The sequence below is a fragment of the Cnephaeus nilssonii genome (assembly GCF_951640355.1).
Source record: "Cnephaeus nilssonii genome assembly, chromosome: 3".
In the NCBI taxonomy this organism is placed as follows: domain Eukaryota; kingdom Metazoa; phylum Chordata; class Mammalia; order Chiroptera; family Vespertilionidae; genus Cnephaeus; species Cnephaeus nilssonii.
In genome coordinates, this window is record NC_137074.1 from 57,674,415 (window position 1) to 57,698,836 (window position 24,422).

At 39.1% G+C, this 24,422-nt stretch overlaps 1 protein-coding gene across 4 annotated transcripts in view; it reads left to right on the forward strand.

Moving 5' to 3' along the window:
- The window catches only part of GOLGB1 (golgin B1), an 89,808-nt gene that overhangs the window by 38,861 nt on the left and 26,525 nt on the right, over positions 1-24,422 (forward strand). For all 4 annotated transcript variants that reach the window (XM_079766841.1, XM_079766843.1, XM_079766844.1 and 1 more), the window contains 4 exons: positions 6,347-6,461; positions 9,172-9,245; positions 13,850-19,041; positions 20,395-22,306. In XM_079766841.1, coding sequence (XP_079622967.1) covers positions 6,347-6,461; positions 9,172-9,245; positions 13,850-19,041; positions 20,395-22,306 — 7,293 coding nt within the window. The remainder of the gene's footprint in view (positions 1-6,346; positions 6,462-9,171; positions 9,246-13,849; positions 19,042-20,394; positions 22,307-24,422) is intronic.

Here is a 24,422-nt window from a genome sequence, read left to right on the forward strand (position 1 = left end):
AATCAGTGTTCAATTTTTCACTATAGAATGATTATGCCTGTTTTACAACATCATATTAATGTAACCATATATATGTGCTTTTTTGTATAAAGCTTCTTTCTTTCACTTAGCATATTTTGAGATTCATCCATATTGTATCATTTGTTATAATTTATTCTTTTATATTGCTGAAAAGTATCCCATTTTATGAATATACTGCATTTTCCTTTTGCATGATTGGACTATAATTTCCTTGATGATTTGATGTTTTTTGAATTTTATTTTCATTTATCTATTGCTTTTCCTTTTAAACAGTTTTAATAGATGTGTAATTTACATACAGTAATATGCACACTTTTAAAGGATACAATTTGATAAATTTTGGCATATGCATTAAACCATCACCACTATAAACAGCATGAACATACTCATTACCAGGTCCCCTGTTAATTTCTTCTTCACATCTCTCCCTACCCAGGCAACCTCTGATCTTCTTTCTGTCATATAGCTTAGTTTGTGTTTTTTAGGATTTTACATGAATTGTATATGCTCTTTACTTTTTTCTGGTTCCTTTTGTTCAGAATACTTATTTTGAGATTCATCCTATTATGTGTGTAGCAATAATTCATTCCTTTGTATAACTGAGGATATTATACATACATACTACAATTTATCCATTTATTGTTGGACAAATTTGAATGGTTGACAGCTTTTGACAATTATGAATAAAGCTTCTGTGAATGTTCTTTTATAAATCTTTGTTTGAATCTATGCTTGCTTTATTCTTGGTAAATAACTAGAAGTGGAATGCCTAGATCAATGGGAAATATTTGGAAGGTTTTAAGACACTGCCGACTGTTTTCCAAAGTGGTTGTACCATTTTACATTCCCACCAGCAGTGAATGAGAGTTGCTAGATAAACTTCACTTTGTAATAATACATTATCCTTCTATTTTGTTGGATTCAATTTACTAAAATTTTGTATTTATGTTCATGAGGACTATTAGGGGTTTTGTTGTGTGTTTTTTTTCTTTAATCTTGTTGAAAATACTACTCTTTTTTCCCCGCATAGACCCCCTCCAGCCCTTCCCTATCCCCCGCCCCAGATCTTCACTACCCTAGTGTCTGTGTCCATGGGCTATGCATATATGCATACAAGTTCTTTGGATGATTACCTCCCCCACCCCCACCTTCCCTCTGAGATTCCACACTCTGTTCCATGCTTCCATGTCTCTGGATCCACTCTGTTCATCAGTTTATTTTGTTAATAAGATTCCACATATGAGTGAGATCATGTGATACTTGTCTTTCTCTGACTGACTTATTTCACTTAGTATAATACTCTCCAGGTCCCTCCATGCTGTCTCAAAGGATAAGAGATTGTGCTGCATAGTATTCCATGGTATAAATGTACCACTGCTACTTTTTTAAATATATTTTTATTGATTTCAGAGAGGGAGAGAAACATCAATGGTGAGAGAGAATCATTGATTGATTGCCTCCTGCACACTCCTCCCTGGGGATCAGCCTGCAACCTGGGCACATGCCCTTGACCAGAATCGAACCCAGGACCTTTCAGTCCACAGGCCAATGCTCCATCCACTGAGCCAAACCAACCAGGGCTGTACCACAGCTTTTTTATCCACTCGTCTAGTGATGGGCAATTGGGCTGTTTCCAGATCTTAGCTATTGCACATTATGCTGCTGTGAACATAGGGATGCATACATTCTTTCTGATTGGTGTTTTGGGTTTCTTAGGATCTAAGGAATATTAGTTTGCCTATAGTTTTCTTAATATCTTTTTCTGGTGCTGCTGAATGAGTAATGCTGGCCTTTTGGAATGAATTAGGAAGTTGTCCTTTCTCTTTCGTTTTTTTTAAAGTTTTGTGTATAGTTAGTATTATTTCTTTCTTAAGTTTTTGGTGAAAATTCACCAGTGAAACCAACTAGTCCTGAAGTTTTCTTCGCAGGAGCATATTTCTGTACAAATTATACTTGTTCTATATCTTGTAGAAAAATTGTCCATTTTATCTAAAATCTCATTTTTTAGGCATAAGTTATTCAAATAGTTCCTAATTATCCTTTTGATGTCAGTAGAATCTGTAGTGATGTCAGCTCTCCCATTCCTGATATTGGTAATTTGTGTTTCCTTTCTTATTACAGGTTAGACTGCCCAGAGGTTTAACTACTTTACTGATCTAAAAAACAGCTTTGGCTTTATTGATTCTCTGTTTTTTTTTCTATTTTTATTTTATTGGTTTATACTTTGATCTTTGTTATTTCCTTCTTCTGTTTACTTTGGATTTGATTTCTTCTTAGCTTCTTGAGGTGTTATCTGAGACCATTAGTTTGAGACCTTTCTTATTTCTAATACTAGAGGCCTGGTGCATGAATTCATGTACCAGTGGGGTCCCTTGACCTGGCCTGCAGGATCAGGCCAAAATCAGCTCTCTGACATCCCCTGAGGGATCCCGGATTGCGAGAGGGCGCAGACCAGGCCGAGGGACGCCACTGGTGCATGATCAGGGCCAGGGAGGGACATGGGAGGTTGGCCAGCCAGGGAGGGACTGCGGGAGGGCTCCAGGCCTTGTCCGGCCCATCTCGCTCAGTCCCAATCGGCTGGACCCCAGCAGCAAGCTCACCTACTAGTTGGAGCATTTTCCCCCTGGTGGTCAGTACACATCATAGCGGGCAGTTGAGCGGCCTTAGCATATCATTTACATATTACGCTTTGATTGGTTGAACGGCCGACTAGACACTTAGCATATTAGGTTTTTATTATATAGGACTAGAGGCCCGGTGCACAAAATTCGTGCATGGGGGGGGTCTCTCAGCCCGGCCTGTACCCTCTTGCAATCCAGGACTGCTGGCTCCTAACTGCTTGCCTGCCTGCATGCCTAATCACCCCTAACCACCTCTGCCTGCTGGCCTGATCGCCCCCTAACTGCTCCCCTGCCGGCCTGATTGCCCCTAACTTCCCTCTCCTGCCAGCCTGATCGCCCCCTAACTGCCCTCTCCTGCCAGACTGATTGCCCCTAACTGCTCTCCCCTGCCGGCCTGATCACCCCCTAACTGCTCTCCCCTAACCGCCTCTGTCTCAGCCCCCGCCACCATGGCTTTGTCTGGAAGGATGCCCAGAAGATGTCCAGTCTAATTAGCATATTACCCTTTTATTAGTATAGATAGGCATTTTGTACTATCAGTGTCCCCCTAAACTCTGCTTTAGCAGCATCCCTCAAATTTATTTTCACTCAGTTTACAATACAAATATACCTTTTTATTTCTTTTTTGCCCTCTGGGTTATTAAGTTTTCATATATTTGTAGGTGATATGTTTAGAGGTCTTTCTGATTTTTAATTTAATTCCAGAGTACCTATTTTATATGACTTGAATCTTTAAGAATTGATTGAGAATTGTCTCATGGCCCTAAATATTGTCTGTTTTAAATGTCCCAGGTATACTTGAAAATAATGTATAGGCTTGTTGGCTGAGTGTTCTATAAATCTCAGTCATGTTGGTTGATAGTGTTGTGCAAGTGTACTATATCCTTGTTGCTTTTTTGCCTACTTGTTCTCTCAATTATTAAGATGATTATTGAAATCTCAGACTATAGTTGTGAATTTATCTATTTCTCCTTTATAGTTCTATCAGTTTTTGTATCATGTATTTTCAACCTGTGTTATTAGGGATATAAACATTTAGGATTTTTATGTCTTTTCTGTGTGTGTGTGTGTGTGTGTGTGTGTGTGTGTGTGTGTGTGTGTGTTAATTACAGTTGACATTCAATGTTTTCCTGGTTTCAGGTGTGCAGCACAGTGGTTAGACATTTGTATAAGTTGCGAACTGACAACAGTCTCCCCATGCACAACCCTCCCCCTACCCTTTAAGTCTAGCACTTACCTGGCACCATATGTAGTTATTACAGTATTATTAACTATATTTCCTATGCTGTACTTTACATCTCTGTGACTATTTTGTAACTGCCAGTTTTTACTTCTTAATCTCTTTATGTTTTCCACCCAGCTCCCCAAGCTCTCCTCCATCTATTTTTCTCTGTATCTATGATTTTTATGTCTTTTTTACTGTGACCCATTTATCGTTATGAAATAACCTTCTTTATCTCTGGTGACATTCTTTGCTATGAGATGTACTTTTGTCTGATATTAATTTAGCTACTCTATTTTTCCTTTGATTACTGTTAATGTGATGCATCTTTTTAACAATATACATCCTTAACCATTCAGTCTTCTTAGAGTTAATACTGTTCCACTCCCCTTAAAATGTAGAAATCTTATCATCATAAACTGTTGTGCTATTTTTGTTTTTTACTGATTAAGATATTGCATGTGTCCTTATCCCCTTGTGCTATTCTTTATGCTATAGGTGCTGTATGTATTATATTAACAAAAGTTAGAAATCCCAGATCACAATTTCAACATTAAGACTTTTCTTTCTGCCCTAACCGGTTTGGCTCAATGGATAGAGCGCTGGCCTGCGAACTGAAGATCCCAGGTTCGATTCTGGTCAAGGACATGTACCTTGGTTGTGGGCACATCCACAGTAGAGGGTGTGCAGGAGGCAGCTGACCGATGTTTCTCTCTCATCGATGTTTCTAATTCTCTATCCTTCTCCCTTCCTCTCTGTAAAAAAATCAATAATATATATATATATATATATATATATATATATATATATATATATATATATATATATATATTAAAAGACTTTTCTTTCTATCCTTGTTTGATGTACTTAGTCATGGTTTTCTTTGTAATTTTATTCCCTAGCTTTTATTAAGTTTCTTATATGTATAAATTTATGTTTGGGGACATTTTGGCCATTATTTTTTCAAATAATTTTCGTGCCCATTTTGCCCTTTGTCTTTCTATGGAAATCTTTACTAAGACTTCCGATTTTCTCATTCATTATAATGATAACTTTCTTTATGTCCTGAGATACTTATAATCAGAGATCTTTAAAATCATTGTTTGCTAATTCCAAAATCTGCATCATTTTGTACTTGGTCTCTGTTGATTATATTTGTTTGCTTGTTCTGAGAATTGGTCACATTTCCTATTTCTTTGTGTGATAAGTGATTTTGTATTGAATATTATGAGTGTTTTTTTTCTCAAGACTCTCTTCTGTTATTTCTAAAATCTGAGGAGTTTTGATTACTTTTTATCAGCCAGTAATTTGGACTCAAACCACAAACTCTGGCCTGTGGTAGGCAGCCACTCAAAACTTGGTTGTATTATTTTTGTCTTAGCTGGACTGCTTCAAGTCAGCCCTGCAAATGTGCAGGTCATTGTTCATAGTTTATATATAGAATTTAGGGCTCCCCTAAATTTGTCCCAAAGTCTGTCTCCTCATTCCTCAAGCCAGAAACACCTATGGCTTTTCTGTGTTTCACCTGCCCTATATAAAGCAAATTGGGAACTTCCCTCAGGATAAAAGCCATAAAATCCTTACACTGATCTCTTGTCATTTCTTTAAGCATGAAATGAAGGTTTGGGGCTAAGCGAGCTATAAAGACACTCAAGGCTCAAAAATTCTACAATTTTCTGAAAAATATACAGAATAATCCCCTTGGAGAAGAAAAATATATAAAAAGACATAAAACTAAAGGTGTGGCATAATTTGATATTTGCCGGTCATTAGAAAAAGCAAACAATACATATGCATAAATGAAACACAAGCGAAAAACAATTGTGGCTCTTCTTCCTTTCCTAAGGGGTACATATTACTTTGCCTATGTTCTTCCTTGAGAGCTTCTCTTATGTTCAGTCTCCTGGAGAGTGAGTGACCTTGATATCAGGTGGCATTAGTCTAATTTTGTGATGTTATGTATTTGTGGACCTGAAAATGTTCTCTTCTACGCAATATATTGACTTGGGATTTCTGTCTTTTAATTCAGGCTTCAGTTTTACATTAAAAAATCAATGAACTAGAAACTTGTGTGAAATGTTTTTTCTTCCTAGAAAAACATTCTTTAATAATTACTTAAGCAATAAGTAGATGCTCTTTTTTTAAATGTATTTTTTTTATTGATTTCAGAGAGGAAGGGAGAGGAAGAGAGAGATAGAAACATCAAGGATGAGAGAGAATCATTGATCGGCTGCCTCCTATATGCCCTCTACTGGGGATTGAGCCCACAATCCGGGCATGTGCCGTGACAGGGAATCGAACCGTGACCTTCTAGTTCATAGCGTTATGTTCAACCACTGAGCCATGCCGTCTGGGCAGTAATGCTACTTTTAACATATTTTCATGGCTGAAGAACTTTTAGAAGACAAAAATGCTTGAGGCGATCTGGCACTAATATGAAAGTTTTTCACTGGAGATAATTTGTTGTTTTTCTACAATTTAGGTGATCACTGAGGAGAATATTGCCTTTTTGCAGAAGAGAGTGGTAGAACTAGAGAAGGAAAAGGGGGCCTTGCTCCTTAGTTCCATAGAACTGGAGGAACTGAAAGCTGAGAATGGTATGTATAAATGAAAATCATAATTCTATCTTCTTAACCCACAAGTGCTTCTACTTTTACCATGATATGTATATAATATATAGATTCTCTGATTATTCGATAATAAAGATCTTACTTAGATAGCTGAGCGGGTGGTTATTGAAGATAGGATTAACATACATTTAAACAATTTAAACACAATACCAATGTTTACTATAACTTTTTGCAGCATAGGTTATAAATGCTGCAGGATGTCTGTATTATATTCATTTTGGAGTACTCAAGGACTGTTATAGGAAGAATGGCCTAAATAGGACTTTAATAAAACGATGAATTTTTAAATAGGAAAAATGAAAAAAATACAGAAATGCCTGGTAATAAATTTGTGAGATGAGGTAATAGAGATTAGTATAAATAAAGGTTCAAAGGTAGAAACCATTTTGGGTTTTATTCGTGCTATACTCAACTGAGAACCCTCTACTTATCTTTAAGGCCTCAGCTAGAGTGTTATCTTTTTCAGGAAGTCGACTTTGATCCCCCAAAGTTGGCTTAAATGCATTTTTGTGCTTTTGTAACATCCTTGCATTCCTTTCATATTATATTTAAATAATATGTTTATACTTTACATTATTTGCTCTTCAGAGATGAAGTTAAGCTGTTTAAGGACAGGAGCCATTTTTGTTGTTCTTTGCTTTACCTTTTATCAACAACTAGAATAGTATCGGTCAAATAGTAGCTGCCGAATAAAGTTTTGTTGGATTGAACTAAATTTAGCATTTTATTCTGTAGGAATGTGTGTGAATAGTTAGTAAGGATGAAGACATTCCTTCTCCCATTTATCACCCGCTTCACAAGGACTTTCTGATTTTAGTAGCATTTAGTTAACGCTTTACTGATCTGTTTTATACTGGATTAACTAATATGCTATGTCTTGAGTGAAAATGAATACCAAGTAAAGTTTGTCTCATTTCTTAAATGCTAAAGCCAGTATTTCCACCTTCATCATGTTACAGTTCCACTTAGCTCTAAACTGGGGGTTATTCCTTTATTAGACTACTAGAAGCCTGGTGCACGACATTTGTGCACGGGGGGGGGGGGCGGGGGGGGGGAGGGAGAGGTGGTCCCTCAGCCCGGCCTTCACCCTCTTGCAGTCCGGGACCCCTCAGGGGATGTCCACCTGCCACCTGCCTCCGGGAAGCGGGCCTAAGCCAGCAGTCAGACATCCCCTGAGGGGTCCTTAGCACTGCCATGGAGGCGGGAGAGGTTCCCACCACCACTGCTGCACTTGCCAGCCGTGAGCCAGACTTCTGGCTGAGCGGCGTTCCCCCTGTGGGAGCATACTGACCACCAGGGGACAGTTCCTGTGTTGAGCGTCTGCCCCCTGGTGGTCAGTGTGCATCATAGCAACCAGTTCTTCTGCTGTTCGGTCAATTTGCATATTAGGGTTTTCTTATATAGGATTCCCACCATAGTCCCCACCACAAATTCAGCTCATTGTTCAACCCACTCATAGCACTTCTTTGAGACCTATCCATGATGCTTATTTTTGCAGTTTTACGAACAATACCTATCATTGTCATGCAGCTCATTATGGTTTAGAGGTATTACATGCATTCTGTTCTCCTTGCTCACTCCTGCAGAGACCACTAATACAAAAAAGAAAAAAAAAAGGATTTTTTGTATTAGTTTTCCCATCTGGTCTTATAGGTTATCTTTCTTTTATGCATCATGTTCCGCTCACCTCACCTTTTGCACTCTTCTCAAATAATCTTGTGAAGTGTCTGAACATATCGTATGACTTAAATTTATTTGTTTCATGAATGTTCATTCAGCAAATTTTTATGTGTCAGGCATTAATCTAGTTCTAGGGATGCTCTGAACATATTAGAAGGGAAGACAGCCCATAAACATGTATCTAAATAAGAACATTTCAGAGAGTGATAAATCTCTCTCTATATATATAGGACCCGACCTATGTACGAATTTGTGCACCAGGCCTCTAGTTGCATTATAATAGAACATGGGATAGAACTCAGAAGACTGGATTCTGATTTCAGCTCTCTATGAACCTGCTGTATATAGGTCATGACATTTCTTTGTTTCCTCATACGGTCATTGAGGAGATTTGGACAGCTCCCTTCTAGTGCTAAAATTTGATGTCTTTATGAACACATGTAAAAGAACATTGAGGACATTATAAGTGCTATATTAATACAAGATGTTTATGAATACAGTGGGGTTATGGATAAATTAAAGCAAATTTATTGCCCTAGAAGTCCCAACTTATTTTACAGAAATCACTGCTTCTTGTCACATGCTTGGATGTCCTTTTACTTTAAAGCCTCCACTTTCTATAATAATAAAATCATAATATGCTAATTAGACTGGACGACCTTCTGGACTAACCCGTGGGGGCTGAGGCAGAGGCAGCCACCACGGTGGCGGGGGCCGAGCCCCTTGCACGAATTTCATGCATCGGGCCTCTAGTTTATTTTATTTCACCTAGTAGTAGATGATAATACCTGCTTTTTTCTTGCCATTTCTATCTTATACCTGCTCTTTTCTTGCCATTTCTTTTTAGTAAGCCTTTTCTCTCCCAAGCTACTTTTATCTGTTTATTTCCTCTTGATTATTTCATGCATCTCACATAGCCTCACACATAAAATCATGCCTCTAGGTTTCTAAACACTTTACCTATATCTTCTAAGGATATTTATTTTGTGACTTTCAGAAAAACTATCTTCTCTGATTACTCTCCTGGAGGCTCAGAATAGAACTGGAGAGGCACATAGAGAAGTCAGTGAGGTAAGTGGTGCATTCTTAAAATAACCAGAATGTGAATTAGATCACAAGGATTTAGTTTCAAACCTAAACATTTCTGCAATTTTCTAATGATGACAGAGAATTACATTACCTAGAAAGTTAGATCTGTTTAAGAAATTCAGTGGTTATTATTTCCCATATACTCATTTGTTTCTGAATATTTGGATTTTTTAATTTGTTCTGAACAAATAAAAACAGATTTGATAACCCATTTCTCATAATGGGTTATCATTTATCTCAACTTCTTTGCCCATCTCAAAACAGTTTCTCAGTAACGTGCTCAGATAAACTCTCTAGTTCATCCCGCTCCCCCCGCACCCCAATCAGTCGGCACAGTTTCACTTAGGATTATATTAAAAAGGTATTTTTGGATGATGTTGCTTTTTATAATCTGAAAATTACTATAATAAATGTGTGATTCCTTAATATTCTGTTGATACAAGTTTATTGTTAGCAGGTGTTTCATTAGCTATGTTTTTCCAATCAATAAGTCAATGATAGAGTCGTAAATGGCCTTGAGAAATAATGTAACTTCTTAACAGAAGTATCTGCTTGCTTATTGTATTAGAGTTCTCCAGAGAAATAGAACTAATAGGCTGGAGACCCAGAGAAGAGTTGTAGTTCAAATCCAAAGGCAATCTGCTGGCAGAATTCCCACTTTGGAGAACAAACTTTTTTATTTTTTTTTTGAGGGGGTGGGTTTTAAGGCCTTTAACTGATTGGGTGAGGCCCACCCACATTATAGAGGACTAGTAGCCCGTTTGCACGAAGATTCGTGCAATAGACCTTCATTCACCTGGCTGCCTGCACCAGTTTTCTGCCGGCACCGGGGACCCAGGCCTTGGCTGTGGCCACCGCCTTCTGCCTTCTTTCAGGGTCGGGGCTTGGCCCCGGGCGGTGGCCTTGGGCTCGGCCGCACCCAACATCCCTGCTAAGGATCGCAGGAGCTGACCCCCAGTGGTTTCCTTCGATCTGTGCAGGCTCCCCGCCGGTGCCCAAGGCCGGGAAAGCCTCGGGCGGCTTTCCCGGCGTTGGGCTTGGCCGCACCCAGCGTCCCTGCTACGGATTGTAGGAGCTGACCCCCTGGTCGTTGCCTGCGATCCATGCAGGCTCCCCGCTGGTGGCTGGTGCCCAAGGCCGGGAAAGCCTCCGCTCCAGGCTTTCCTGGCTTTGGGCTCGGCCGCACCCAGCGTCCCAGCTACGGATTGTAGGAGCCGAACCCCTGGTCGTTGCCTGCAATCTGTGCAGGCTCCCCGCTGGTGCCCAAGGCCGGGAAAGCCTCCACTCGAGGCTTTCCCGGCCTTGGGCTCCGCCACACCCCAATGTCCCTGCAACGGTTTCCTGGTGGGCGTGGCTTGGTTGGTGGGCGTGGCTTTGGCGTAGCGAAGGTGTGGTCAATTTGCATATTTGTCTATTATAAGGTAAGATAGTATGCTTTAATCAAAGTCTACTGATTTAAATGTTAATCTGACCCCAAAATACCTTCACAGAAACATCTAGAGTAATATTTGACCAAGTGTGACCTAGCCAAGGTGGCAATAAAATTCACCACCACAATTATAGTCAATGTCTTTTCATGGGACCAGTGGTGCTCTCTGTTCACAAAAGGAATTAAATTTTGAAAATAGTAGCATTATATGAATACTGACAGAGTAAATATAAATTTTGTTTGGCCAGGGGATGCTTAATGTTTTAAGATGCTTAGTAGTGGTAGTGAGAACAAGATAATTTAGCTCAAAAAAGAACAGATAAGAAAGATGGGAATCTGTTAAGAAGAAAAGAAAGAAAAACAAAACAACCCAAATGGAGAACAAATAGGGAACAATGGAAAAGAAAGATAAAAAGGCACACAGAAATTGCAAAAGAAAGGGTGAATAAGATAATCCCTTGGGATAAGAGAGGGTGAGTAGGAAATTATTTCAGTAAGCTTGGCTGAAAGAGGCAGACTAGTATTAGGAGAAAAAGTGAGAGTGGCTAGAAACAGTTAAATTCTCTGGTTCTCTGCCCTCTCCTTATGGGATGACATTGATTTTTTACTGGAGCCAAAAAGTTAATTAAACCGTAGATATAGGGAGCAGCAGATAACATGACAGATAGATCAAAAAGAGGAAATAAGAATACTTAGGATAAGAGAGAGAACAAAAAAGGAGTTTGTTTTATTAAAGTCTTCTGGCAGGCGTGATGCCTTGACCATATCAGATCTTTAATGTATATATGGATGGAAAAATAGGAATGTGACATGAAGAAATTATAAAGGAACATTTTTCCTGTCCCAAATACTGCTTCTGGTTTGGGTCTCTAGAAATGTGACTGTGAATAATACCGAAAGTGAAGAGTTTTAAATGATTAAAAATAATGCTTATGAAAACTGATGAGATAACTTTTCTTAGAATAATAAATAATTCTAAAATAATGAATTTTTTTTTTTAGTGGCTGAGAATGATACCAAGATAATAGCTAATATTCACTGAATACTTGCTATGTGCCAGTTTCTGCTAGGAGGTGGCAGAACTAAGATATGAACTTGGTCAGGCTGCAGAGCTTGTACTCTTGACTGCTTCATTGTTTGACAATTTTCTATCAAATTGGAATTTTTTGCTGGAAGGAAAAGGTGTTATTGACAAAGGTGGAGATTTTACTATACACTAGAGGCCTGGTGCACAAAATTTGTTCACTCGGGGGGGGTGTCCCTCAGCCGGGCCTGTGCCCTCTTGCAGTCTGGGAGCCCTCAGGAGATGTCCAACTGATGGCTAAGCCAGCAGTTGGACATTCTTACTGCTGCTGTGGAGGTGGGAGAGGCTCCCACCACTGCAGCTGTGCTCACCAGCTGTGAGCCTGGCATCTGGCTGCAGTGCTCCCCCTGTGGGAGCACACTGACACCAGGGGGCAGCTCCTGCAGTGAGCATCTGCCCCCTGGTGGTCAATGCACGTCATAGCGATGGTGGTCAATGCATGTCATCTGCCCCCTGGTGGTCAATGCACGTTCTGCTATTGGGCCGAAACTGGCTCTCTGACATCCCTTGAGGGGTCCTGGATTGCGAGAGGGCACAGGGCAGGCCAAGGGACCCCACCGGTGCACAATCGGGGCTGGGGAGGGACTCTGGAGGTTGGCCAGCCATTGAGGGACCGTGGGAGGGCTCCAGGGCGTGTCTGGTCCATCTCGCTCAGTCCCGATCGGCCGGACCCCAGCAGCAAGCTAACCTACCAGTCAGAGCATCTGCCCCCTGGTGATCAGTGCATGTCATAGCGACTGGTCAACCGGTCAACTGTCTGCCCCTTGGTAGTCAGTGCATGTCATAATGAGCAGTTGAGTGGCCTTAGCATATCATTAGCATATTACACTTTGATTGGTTGGACGGATGACCGGACACTTAGCATATTAGGCTTTTATTATATAGGATACTGTCCCCATACTCATTTAATAAAAATACTAATTAAATTTACTATGAGATTTCACTGACTTTGTTTTCCTAAAAAACAATTATAGAAGTAATATATATGGATTGAGCAGTTTAACACAATAATCTATATATATAAAAGCCTAAGCAACTGGCTGACCAACTGACTGGCTGGTAGCTATGACACGCAATGACCACCAGGGGGAAGATGCTCTGACCTATAGCTATGATGCACACTGACCACCAGGGGGCAGACGCTCAATGCAGGAGCTGCCAAGCTGCGGTGACTTGGCAGCTGCGGTTCTCGGGTGACACACCTGGAACCAGAGAGGAGGGAGCCCAATTCTGGGGTGTGTCACCCGAGAACCACCCTCTCGCAATCCGGGACCCCTTGGGGGATGCTGGAGAGCCAGTTTCGGCCTGATCCCCGCAGGCCAGGCTGAGGGACTCTAGTTTATAATAATAATGATCCCTATTTTGCCAAACAAGTCCATAATTTCATACAAGTTCCAGCAAGACTCATTTTTGATTATTTGATCCTGATCACTTATCTCAATCTATAGCAAGCCCTCAAATAATGTCATTTCATTCAAAGTTGTTTCATTATAATGTTAATAAGATGCCACAGGAACTTAACTCTTATTTATATAAATTAATCTATGGTAAAATTGGTTTCATTATAATATAGTTTTGCCACAGTTCCAAGAATCTATCAATATCACGAGGACTTATTGTACTTGGTTGAAAATATACCTGTCTATTAATAGCTCATTTCAAGTTTAGAAAATGAATTCCATAACTTCCTCCTTGGTATAGGATGAAACAAAAATTTTATATAGTTCCTGCTTCCCTTTTAATTTTTAAGCACTTCTTGGGGGAAACAAGTAGGTATTTTAATTTGAACAAATAGTTTCCCAAGTAAGAAATATCTAGAAAATAAGTTCCAGCTTTTCTTAGGCCTTGTGAATATTGTTTCACCTCAGTGCAGAAATGAGAGGGTGCCTCAGAGGTCCAACTTGGAAAATAAATACTGATTTAAAAAGTATTTAGCAGTTTAATGATAGGAAGAAGGTTTGGACTAAAAGGTTTCAGGTTTTGGAAAATGCACAAAATGCCATTTATTAATTAAACTATTTCTTATAAACCATTTGATTGAAACTTTTTCATTTTTTTGTATTTTAAAAACAGGTCAGCATGGTTGATATTACCAGGCTCAACAAGAGCAACTCTTCTGCTGAGGAAAGTGGACAAGATGTCCTAGAGAACACCTTTTTTCAGAAACATAAAGAACTGTCAGTTTTACTGTTGGAAATGAAAGAAGCTCAAGAGGAGATTGCATTTCTTAAGTTGCAGCTCCAGGGCAAAAGGGCTGAGGGGGATCCTGAGGTCCTTGACCAGAAAGAATTGAAACAGATAGAAAGTGAAGGAAAGCCTTCAGTTGCAATGAAAATATTACTTGAAGATACAGGGCAATGTTTTCCCCCAATGTCAAATGAAGAGAGCAGTCTTCCAGCAATTGGAAAAAAAGAGGAGATGAGCTCTGAACATCAAAATAGAATATCTGAGGAAATATCTTTAAATGACACTGGAATAGAATTGAAATCAACAAAACATTATGATGTTGATAATGCCCCTTGTGCTGTACCAGGCATTTGTCAGTGTCACCAGGATGAATTGGAAACACTAAAAAGTCAAATTTCGGAGCTCAAGATTAGCTTTCATAAAGCAGAAGAAACATATGGGAAAAATTTAGATGAGAAAGCTAAGGAAATAAGCAATTTAACTCAGTTGGTTGAGGAGTTTAAGAAAAATGCTGAAGACTCCAACAGTGCACTCACTGCTTTGTCTGAAGAAAGAGACCAGCTTCTCTCTCAGGTGAAGGAACTGAGTGTAGTAACAGAGCTGAGGGCTCAGGTAAAACAGCTGGAAGTGAACCTTGCAGAAGCAGAAAGGCAAAGAAGACTTGACTATGAAAGTCTAACTCATCACAACTTGCTTACTGAACAGATCCACAGTCTCAGCATAGAAGCCAAATCTAAAGATGTGAAAATTGAAGTTTTACAGAATGAATTGGATGGTGTACAGCTTCAGTTTTCTGAGCAGAGTACACTGATAAAAAGCCTACAGAGCCAGCTACAGGAGAAGGAATGTGAGGTGCTTGAGGGGGCAGAACGTCTGAGGGATATCACAAATAAGATGGAAGAACTTTCACAAGCTCTTTCACAGAAGGAACTTGAAATAGCAAAAATGGATCAACTCTTACTGGAGAAAAAGAGAGATGTGGAAACCCTCCAACAAACCATTGAAGAGAAGGACCAGCAAGTGACAGAAATCAGCTTTAGTATGACTGAGAAAATGGTTCAGCTTAACGAAGAGAAGTTTTCTCTTGGGGTTGAAATTAAGACTCTTAAAGAACAGCTGAATTTATTATCTAGAGCTGAAGAGTCAAAAAAAGAGCAAGTAGAAGAAGATAAAGAAGTTGTTTCTGGTCTTAAGCAGACTTTTGATGAGTTGAGCCCAGCAGGGCTAGTAAGTAAAGAAGAACTTCAGCATGAGTTAGACTTTGTAAAGAAAGAAAGTGAGCAGAGAAAGAGAAAGCTCCAGGCAGCTCTTATTAACAGAAAGGAACTTCTACAAAGAGTCAGTAGATTAGAAGAGGAATTGGCCAAAGTGAAAGATGAATCTAGGAAAGAGGTCCCATTCAGTGAGAATGAGAGGAGAGAAATAGAGAAAGAGAAAGAAAATAAAGAAGACTCAGAAAAATGTGTTACTTCTAAGTGCCAAGAAATAGAAGTTTCTTTAAAACAGACAATATCTGAGAAAGAATTAGAACTAGAGCATTTAAGGAAGGATTTGGAAGAAAAGGCAGCAGTTGAAGAAGAGTTACAGGCTCTGATCAAACAGATGAATCAGAACTTCCAAGATAAGGTAAACCAAATAGATTTGCTCCAAGCAGAAATCATTGAAAACAAAGCAATTATCCAAAAGTTAACCACAGGTAACAAGGATGCAGGTGATGGAGGTTCAGCAGAACCTGTAAAAGAAACAGTTGTGAGCAGTCCACCTGGTGCAGGTGGTGGAGAACACTGGAAACCAGAACTGGAAGAAAAAATATTGGACCTTGAAAAAGAAAAGGAACAACTTCAAAAGAAGCTACAGGAAGTGTTAACCTCTCGCAAGGTGATTCTTAAAAAGGCACAGGAGAAAGAAAGACATTTTAGGGAGGAGCTAAAGCAACAGAAAGATGACTATAATCGCTTGAAAGAACAGTTTGATGAGCAAAGTAAAGAAAATGAGAACATTGGAGACCAGCTAAAGCAACTCCAGATTCAAATAAGGGAATCTGTAGACAGAAAACTCCCAGGCACTGACCAGCAGGAACCAGGCTCTCCCACTCAAGGTTTAGAAGAACATTTATCCAAAGCCATTAAGCAGCAACCTGCTGAACCTATTTTAGAATCTGACTTGTGCCCAGACAGGCCTCATCCTGGAGATGCAAATGCTCTGAAGGACAATACTTCTGTTGCCCAGATTAAGACCCAGCTCAAAGAAATAGAGGCTGAGAAAGAGGAGTTAGAATTGAGGGTTAGTTCTACAACAAGTGAACTTACTAAAAAATCAGAAGAGGTATTTCAATTACAAGAGCAGATAAATAAACAGAGTTTTGAAATCCAAAGTCTGAAAACAGCATCCCATGAAGCTGAAGCCCACAACAAAAGCCTGAAGCAGAAATTAGAAAGCAGTCAACTAGAAATTGCTGGATTAGAACATTTAAGAGAATTACAGCCTCAACTAGATGAATTGCAAGAACTCATAAGCAAAAAGGAAGAAGAAGTTAGATACCTTTCTGGACAGCTTAATGAGAAAGAAGCAGCTCTAACTAAAGTACAGACAGAGATAATAGAAAAAGAGGATTTAATTAAGGCTCTGCATACACAGCTGGAAATGCAAGCCAAAGAACATGATGAAAAGATAAAGCATTTACAGGTGGAACTTTGTGAAATGAAGCAAAAACCAGAAGAGACTGGAGAAGAAAGTAAAGCAAAACAACAAATACATAGGAAACTGCAAGCTGCCCTCATTTCCCGAAAAGAAGCACTAAAAGAAAACAAAGGTCTCCAAGAGGAGTTGTCTTTGGCCAGAGATACCATTGAACATCTCACTAAGTCTCTGGCAGATTTGGAAAACCAAGTTTCTGCTCAAAACCAAGAAAAAGATACATTCTTAGGAAAGTTAGCTCTTCTTCAGGAAGAAAGAGACAAACTTATTACTGAAATGGACAGATCTTTAATGGAAAATCAAAGTCTCAATGGTTCTTGTGAAAGTCTAAAATTAGCTTTGGAGGGTCTTTCTAAAGACAAAGAAAACCTAATGAAGGAAATTGAATCTTTGAAGTGTTCTAATATTGCAGAAAGCACTGAGTGGCAAGAGAAACACAAAGAGTTACAAAAAGAATATGAAATTCTTCTGCAGTCCTATGAGAATGTTAGTAACGAGGCAGAAAGGATTCAGCATGTGGTGGAAACTGTGAGGCAAGAGAAACAAGAACTATATGGCAGGCTAAGAAGCACAGAAACAAACAAGAAAGAGCTGGAAAAGCAGTTGCAGGAAGCTCAACAGGAAATGGAAGAAATGAAAGAAAAGATGAGAAAATTTGCTAAATCTAAACAGCAAAAAATCCTAGAGTTGGAAGAAGAGAATGACCGACTTCGAGCAGAGGCACACCCTGCAGGAGGTCCATCTAAAGATTGTATGGAAGCACTTCTTTCTTCCAATTCCAACATGAAGGAGGAACTAGAAAGGGTCAAAACAGACTATAAAACACTTTCCAAGGAGTTTGAGGCTTTAATGACTGAGAAAGACTCTCTAAATGAAGAGATTCAAGATTTAAAGCACAAGATAGAAGATAATGAATCCAAACAAGTTATTCTAGAGGCCCCTGAGAAACCTGATAACCAGATGCATATCATTGAAGAGGCAAGCCAGTCTGTCCCAGGTGAGGCTAATGAGGAAAACTCTTCAAGTAGGAGTACAAGGCCTGAATATTCAGAATCCATTCTACCAGACAGCAGTGCCAATCCTGATACAAGTGAGAATGTCAGCTCACATGATGAAATTAATAACTACCTACAGCAGATTGATCAGCTCAAAGAAAGAATTGCTGAATTGGAGGAGGAGGAACAAAAAGAAAAGGAATTTAATCAGACTTTAGAAAATGAGAGAAATGCTTTACTGAGTCAAATATCAGCAAAGGATGGTGAACTAAAAGTGCTTCAGGAAGAAGTAACCAAAATAAACCTTTTAAATCAGCAAATTCAAGAACAACTTGCCAGAGTTACCAAGCTCAAAGAGATAGCAGAAGAAGAGAAAGATGATTTGGAAGAGAGGCTTATGAATCAATTAGCAGAACTTAATGGAAGCATTGGGAATTATTATCAGGATGTTACAGATGCCCAAATGAAAAATGAGCAACTAGAATCTGAAATGCAGAACCTTAAAAAGTGTGTGAGTGAATTGGAAGAAGAAAAGCAGCAGTTAGTCAAGGAGAAAACTCAGGTGGAATCAGAAATCCGAAAAGAATATTTGGAGAAAATACAAGGTGCTCAGAAAGGACCTAGCAATAAAAGCCATGCAAAGGAACTTCAGGAACTGTTAAAAGAAAAACAACAAGAAGTAAAGCAGCTACAGAAGGACTGCATCAGGTACCAGGAGAAAATTAGTGCTCTGGAGCGAACTGTTAAGGCCCTAGAATTTGTTCAAACTGAGTCCCAAAAAGATTTGGAAATAACCAAAGAAAATTTGGCTCAAGCCAAGGAACACCGCAAGAAGGCAGAAACAGAATTAGCTAGCTTCAGAGTACTGCTAGATGACACTCAAAGTGAAGCAGCAAGGGTCCTAGCAGACAATCTCAAGTTGAAAAAGGAACTTCAATCAAATAAAGAATCAGTTAAAAGCCAAATGAAACAAAAGGATGAAGATCTTGAGAGAAGACTGGAACAGGTAGAAGAGAAACATCTGAAAGAGAAGAAGAATATGCAAGAGAAACTGGATGCTTTGAGTAGAGAAAAAAGCCACTTGGAAGAGACATTTGGAGAGATTCAGATAACTTTGAACAAGAAAGACAAGGAAGTAAAACAACTTCAGGAAAACTTGGATAGTACTGTGGCCCAACTTGCAGCTTTCACTAAGAGCATGTCTTCCCTCCAGGATGATCGTGACAGGGTAATAGATGAAGCTAAGAAATGGGAGATGAGGTTCAGTGATGCTATTCAAACTAAAGAAGAAGAAATTAGACTCAAAGAGGAGAATTGCAGTGTTCTAAAGGATCAACTTAGGCAGATGTCCATCCATATGGAGGAATTGAAGATCAACATTTCCAGGTAAATTTTTTTTTTCTCTTCCAAAGGTAATTAAAAGCTAAATATGGAACTGATTTTGGCTTAAATTCCTCTCTCTCTCTCTCTCTCTCTCTCTCTCTCTCGAAAATGCCTTTGTGCTGCAGTTGTATTATGAAAAATTCATGTCTGTCTGCTTCTCTTCCCATATTTTTATTGAGAGATCACCTATATTTCTCCCTTTCATTCATATCCATTTCCACTACTCTGGATTTATACCACAGTACTCCCAAATCATTGCCTTAGCCTCCCAATCATATGGTACTCTCTTTTCTCTTCCTCATATTCCACATCAGTTCATACCGCATATGCTTATTACAGTCATTTTCTTCAAACTCTAATTTTATATCACTTTTCAAATTCAAGAACTAACAATATTCCCCACTCTTCATACTCATCCACTTTTAATAGTATCTTTCTTCTAATTGTCTCTCACACAAAGAATATTTTTTAAGGCGCCAGCCATTAGCTTTTCTAGAGCAAAGTAAACCAAAATAGTAGAAAGTATTACTTTCTAGAGTGTCTAAAACAATGTCACTAAATAAGCAACATACTTTGGAGTTTATAATTTAAATGTGTACTTTTAAAATATATTTGTATTGATTTCAGAGAGAAAGGGAAAGGGAGAGAGAGAAACATCAACGATGAGAGAGAATCATTGATTGGCTGCCTCCTACATGCCCCCCACTGGGGATTGAGCCCACAACCTGGACATGTGCCCTGACTGGGAATCAGACTTTGACCTCCTGCTTTATAGGTCAATGCTCAACCATTGAATCATGCCGGCCAGGCTGGAGTTTATAATTTAAACTAGAGACCCGATGCATTAAGATTTGTGCAAGAATGGGCCTTCCTTCCCCTGGCTGCTGGCACCACCTTTGCTCCGGCCCAGAGCCACCTTTCTGCCTTTGCTCTGGGCCGGAGCTGCCTTTCCGCCTTCCCACGCTGGCCAGAGGCCCGGAGTGGCTGGGACGGTGCGGAATGCCTGTGTCCCGCCCTGCCCCCAGCTGCTCGGCATATGCAAATTAACCTGGCATCTTTATTGGGTTAATTTGCATACTCACTCCTGATTGGCTGTTGGGCGTTGTGAAGGTAAGGTCAATTTGCACCTTTCTCTTTTATTAGAATAGATACCTGAATCATGTGGTGCAATATACCTTGAATACAGTAATACAGAGCACATGGTAGAACTAATATCTTTTCATTAAAATGATGAACACCTTCAATTATGAATACTCATTTATAGATCTGAGTATATGTTGTCATATGTGTTTTTTAGTCATCAAGTAGTTCTTCCTTTAAATCTTTAATTTATGACCTTTTCTCTTTTTCTTCTAGACTTGAACATGACAGGCAGATTTGGGAGTCTAAGGCCCAGACAGAGATCCAACTTCAACAGAAGGTCCGGGATTCTCTGCAGGGGGAAAACAAAGAACTTCTGTCCCAGTTGGAAGAGACTCGGCATCTATACCACAATTCTCAGAATGAATTAGCTAAATTAGAATCAGAACTTAAGATTCTCAGAGACGAGTGGACTGATTTAAATAATTCTTTAGAAAACTGTAAGGAAAACAAAGAAAATTTGGAAGGGATCATAAAGCAGCAAGAGGCTGATATCCAAAATTATAAGTTCAGTTATGAACAGCTAGAGACTGATCTTCAGGCCTCCAGACAACTGACCAGTAGGCTGCATGAAGAAATAAACATGAAAGAGCAGAAGATTATAAGCCTGCTTTCTGCCAAGGAACAGGCAATCCAAGAAGCTGTTGCTGAACTGCATCAGCAGTATGATAAAGAAATTAAAGAATTGGAAAAGCTGCTGACCCAGGAGGAAGAGGAGAATATTGTCTTAGAAGAAGAAAACCAAAAAGCTGTTATCAAAACCAATCAGCTGATTGAAACACTGAAGACTATCAAGAAGGAAAACACACAGCGGAAGGCTCAGTTGAATTCCTTCGTTAAATCTATGTCTTCTCTCCAGGACGACCGAGACCGCATAGTATGTGACTACCAAAAGCTGGAAGAGCGACATCTCTCTGTAATCTTAGAAAAAGACCAGCTCATCCAAGAGGCTGCTGCTGAGAATAATAAGCTTAAGGAAGAAATGCGATGCTTGAGAAGTCATATGGATGATCTTAATTCTGAAAATGCCAAGCTAGATGCAGAACTGATCCAATACAGAGAAGACCTGAACCAAGTGATATCAAGAAAGGACTACCAGCAAAAACAACTCATTGAAGCTCAAGTTCAGCAGAATAAGGAGCTGAAAAATGAGTATGCTAAATTAGAAGAAAAACTGAAGGAGTCTGAGGAAGCAAAGGAGGAACTACAGAGGTCCTCTGTTGCCCTACAGGAGGAGAAACAAGGTTTATCTAAAGAGGTTGAGAGCTTGAAAGTATCTATAGCCCAACTGAACAGAGAATTGACAGCCTTGCAAGAAGAAGGCACTTTAGGACTATTTCAGGCCCAATTAAAAGTAAAAGAAGAAGAGGTACAGAGGTTAAGTACTACTCTTTCCTCCTGTCAAAATAGAATTACAGAACTGGAAGAGGAATTGGTTCATGTTCAGATGGAAGCTGCCAAGAAAGTAGGTGAAATTGAAGATAAAATGAAGAAGAAATTAAAGCATCTTCATCATGATGCAGGAATAATGCGGAATGAGACGGAAACAGCAGAAGAGAGGGTGGCAGAGCTAGCAAGAGATCTGGTGGAGATGGAACAGAAATTACTCATGGTCACCAAAGAAAATAAAGATCTCACAGCACAAATCCAGTCTTTTGGAAGGTCTATGAGTTCCCTACAAAATAGTAGAGATCATGCCAATGAAGAGCTTGATGAACTGAGAAGGAAATATGATGCCAGTCTGAAGGAATTGGCACAGATGAAAGAACAGGGACTCTTAAGCAGAGAGAGAGATGTGCTTGTTTCTAAAGCTGCCTTTCCAGTGAATTCCACTGAGGATGACAGCTTGCCTCACCTTGAGAAACTTAACCAACAGCTTCTATCCAAAGATGAGCAACTGCTTCACTTGTCCTCACAACTAGAAGTTTCTTACAACCAAGTGCAGTCCTTTTCCAAGGCTGTAGTCAGTCTACAGAATGAGAGAGATCACTTGTTGAATGAATTGGAAAAATTCCGCAAGACAGAGGAAGGGAAGCAGAGGTCTGCAGCCCAGTCTGCAACCAGCCCAGCTGAAGTGCAGAGTTTGAAAAAGGCTATGTCATCACTCCAGAATGACAGAGACCGACTAGTGAGTGTGCAGTTTTCTCTTTCTGATCCTTGAGATTTTTGAATCTTCCGTTAAATTTAAATTTCTAAAGAAAACAACACAATTATTTTACATATTATTTGGGCACTGAGGGGCAGTATTATATATCCTACAGGTTCTGTTTGGTCTTACTTAGAGAAACACAGAAACATTATTTAAATTACTTTAAATCTGTCATTACCATTTTTTTTAATTACAAATTTCCTTTGCATAAAACTCACCTTGGGTTATAAAAAGTCTAAGAAATGGAGAGTTATTTTATATCTTTTATACACACAACACACATGTAAATGTTTTTAGAATTTGTCATAGTATGTTTAAATGACTGTTTAGTAAAGTTTTATTTACTCACTTTCCTGTCATACCTAACCTTTTTCAATCAGAATGAAAGTAAGGAGGATTTCTAATCCTAAATTCTGCTGCTGTTAGTAAAAGCCAGTAGTTAATCTATTATTCTAAAAAATTCTAGGTCATCAAGATTCAGAGACAAAACTGGAATTGTATAAGCCAAGCCAGGTTGTCCAGGGGATTCTACTTCATTGCATTACTATCTTCACTTTCTTGACCGTTTCTTAACTCTGTCAAGTCCATGTACTTAGACCAAATAGGAAGTAAAAGCTTCAAAAAAGGCTAGATATTTCCATTTAAAAAAGTGACCCATGACAGAATCTGAAAATTCTAGTTTTTAAGATTAGCCTTAGTGAAAAGATCATTCTCTTAACTGTAAAGTCTTATACAAAATTTTCTTTTTCTTTGTAGGCAACGTGTTCATTCATATTGCACTTAATATCCAGTATTTATAGACAGTTTTTTGCTTTTTGTTCTCTGAACAAAGCCACCCACCCTTCAGCAGTGGCTTTGACATCAACACAATTTATGTATATTTGTTTATATTTTTAAAATAGTTTGAGTTCAGCTGACTTTATCCTAAGAACTTTATCTTTTATCATTGCTTTCAGAATGTAGATGCAAAAAGTTTTTTACCAGGGCAGTATATACCTCAAAGCTGTAATTAATACCACACAGGTGTTAATTATCTTCTAAATCAAAATGTTTTCCCTGGAAGCTGTCAGGATAGATTCTGAATTAACTGTTTCATTCATTGAATTGCTTTACCATTCTTATCATATATATAAAAGCCTAAGCGATCAACCGACCGAACCACTGGTCACTATGATGCGCACAGACCACCAGGGGGCAGACGCTCAATGCAGGGGCTGCCTCCTGGTGGTCACTGCGCTCCCACAGCCAACCTCCCACGGCCAGCCCCGACAGTGCACAAATTCGTGCACCAGGCCTCTAGTCTATTAAAAACACTAGAGACTAAACTTTGTATCTCTCATCACTAGTTCCTCATTGTTATCTGCTGGATATTTACAAGCTAAGCTGGCTTTTAAAACAATTTCCATGTTTCTATAATGCATAGTAATATTCTTCTGTTCCCTAAGACTCATAACTGTATACACTTTTATTTCACTTAGTCATCAAGGTCTATAACTTCTTTATTCATAATATTACTTAAATTTTTCTTTTTCCTTTCTACCATCAACATGTTAGGATAAGTCCTTAACACCTTATCCTTAAACTGTTGTAACATTGCTGCTCCAAATTTGTCACCTCTTGAGTATTTGTATATATACCACTGCTGACTAAATATTTCTGAAACTACTTTGTTGTTACTGCCCTACTCAAAAACCTGTAAAAGTTGTGCTATCTCTAGATGAGGATTATAATTCAAATCTCTTAGTCTGACACTTACGACCCTATAGTTTGTCCTTTTCTTTCTTTCAGTCTTCCCTTTTACTGTTTCCCTACGTATATTTATCATTCCAGCCAAACTGATCTACTCATTATGCAGTCATCATATCTAGTACTTCCTACTTACCTATATTACCATTCTTTCAACTAAAATGTTATCTCAGTTTTCTTTATTGGGGAAAATATTACCCATTCTTTAAAAGTCACCCCAGAGCTCAAATCCTCTTTGGTTACATTTCAGGTCATTTGATTGTTTATTACCTTCTGTTTTTACTTCCATAGCACTTTTCTTTTCATTTGTCCCGTAATGCCTTGATTGTGTGTGTTGTGTGTCTATGTG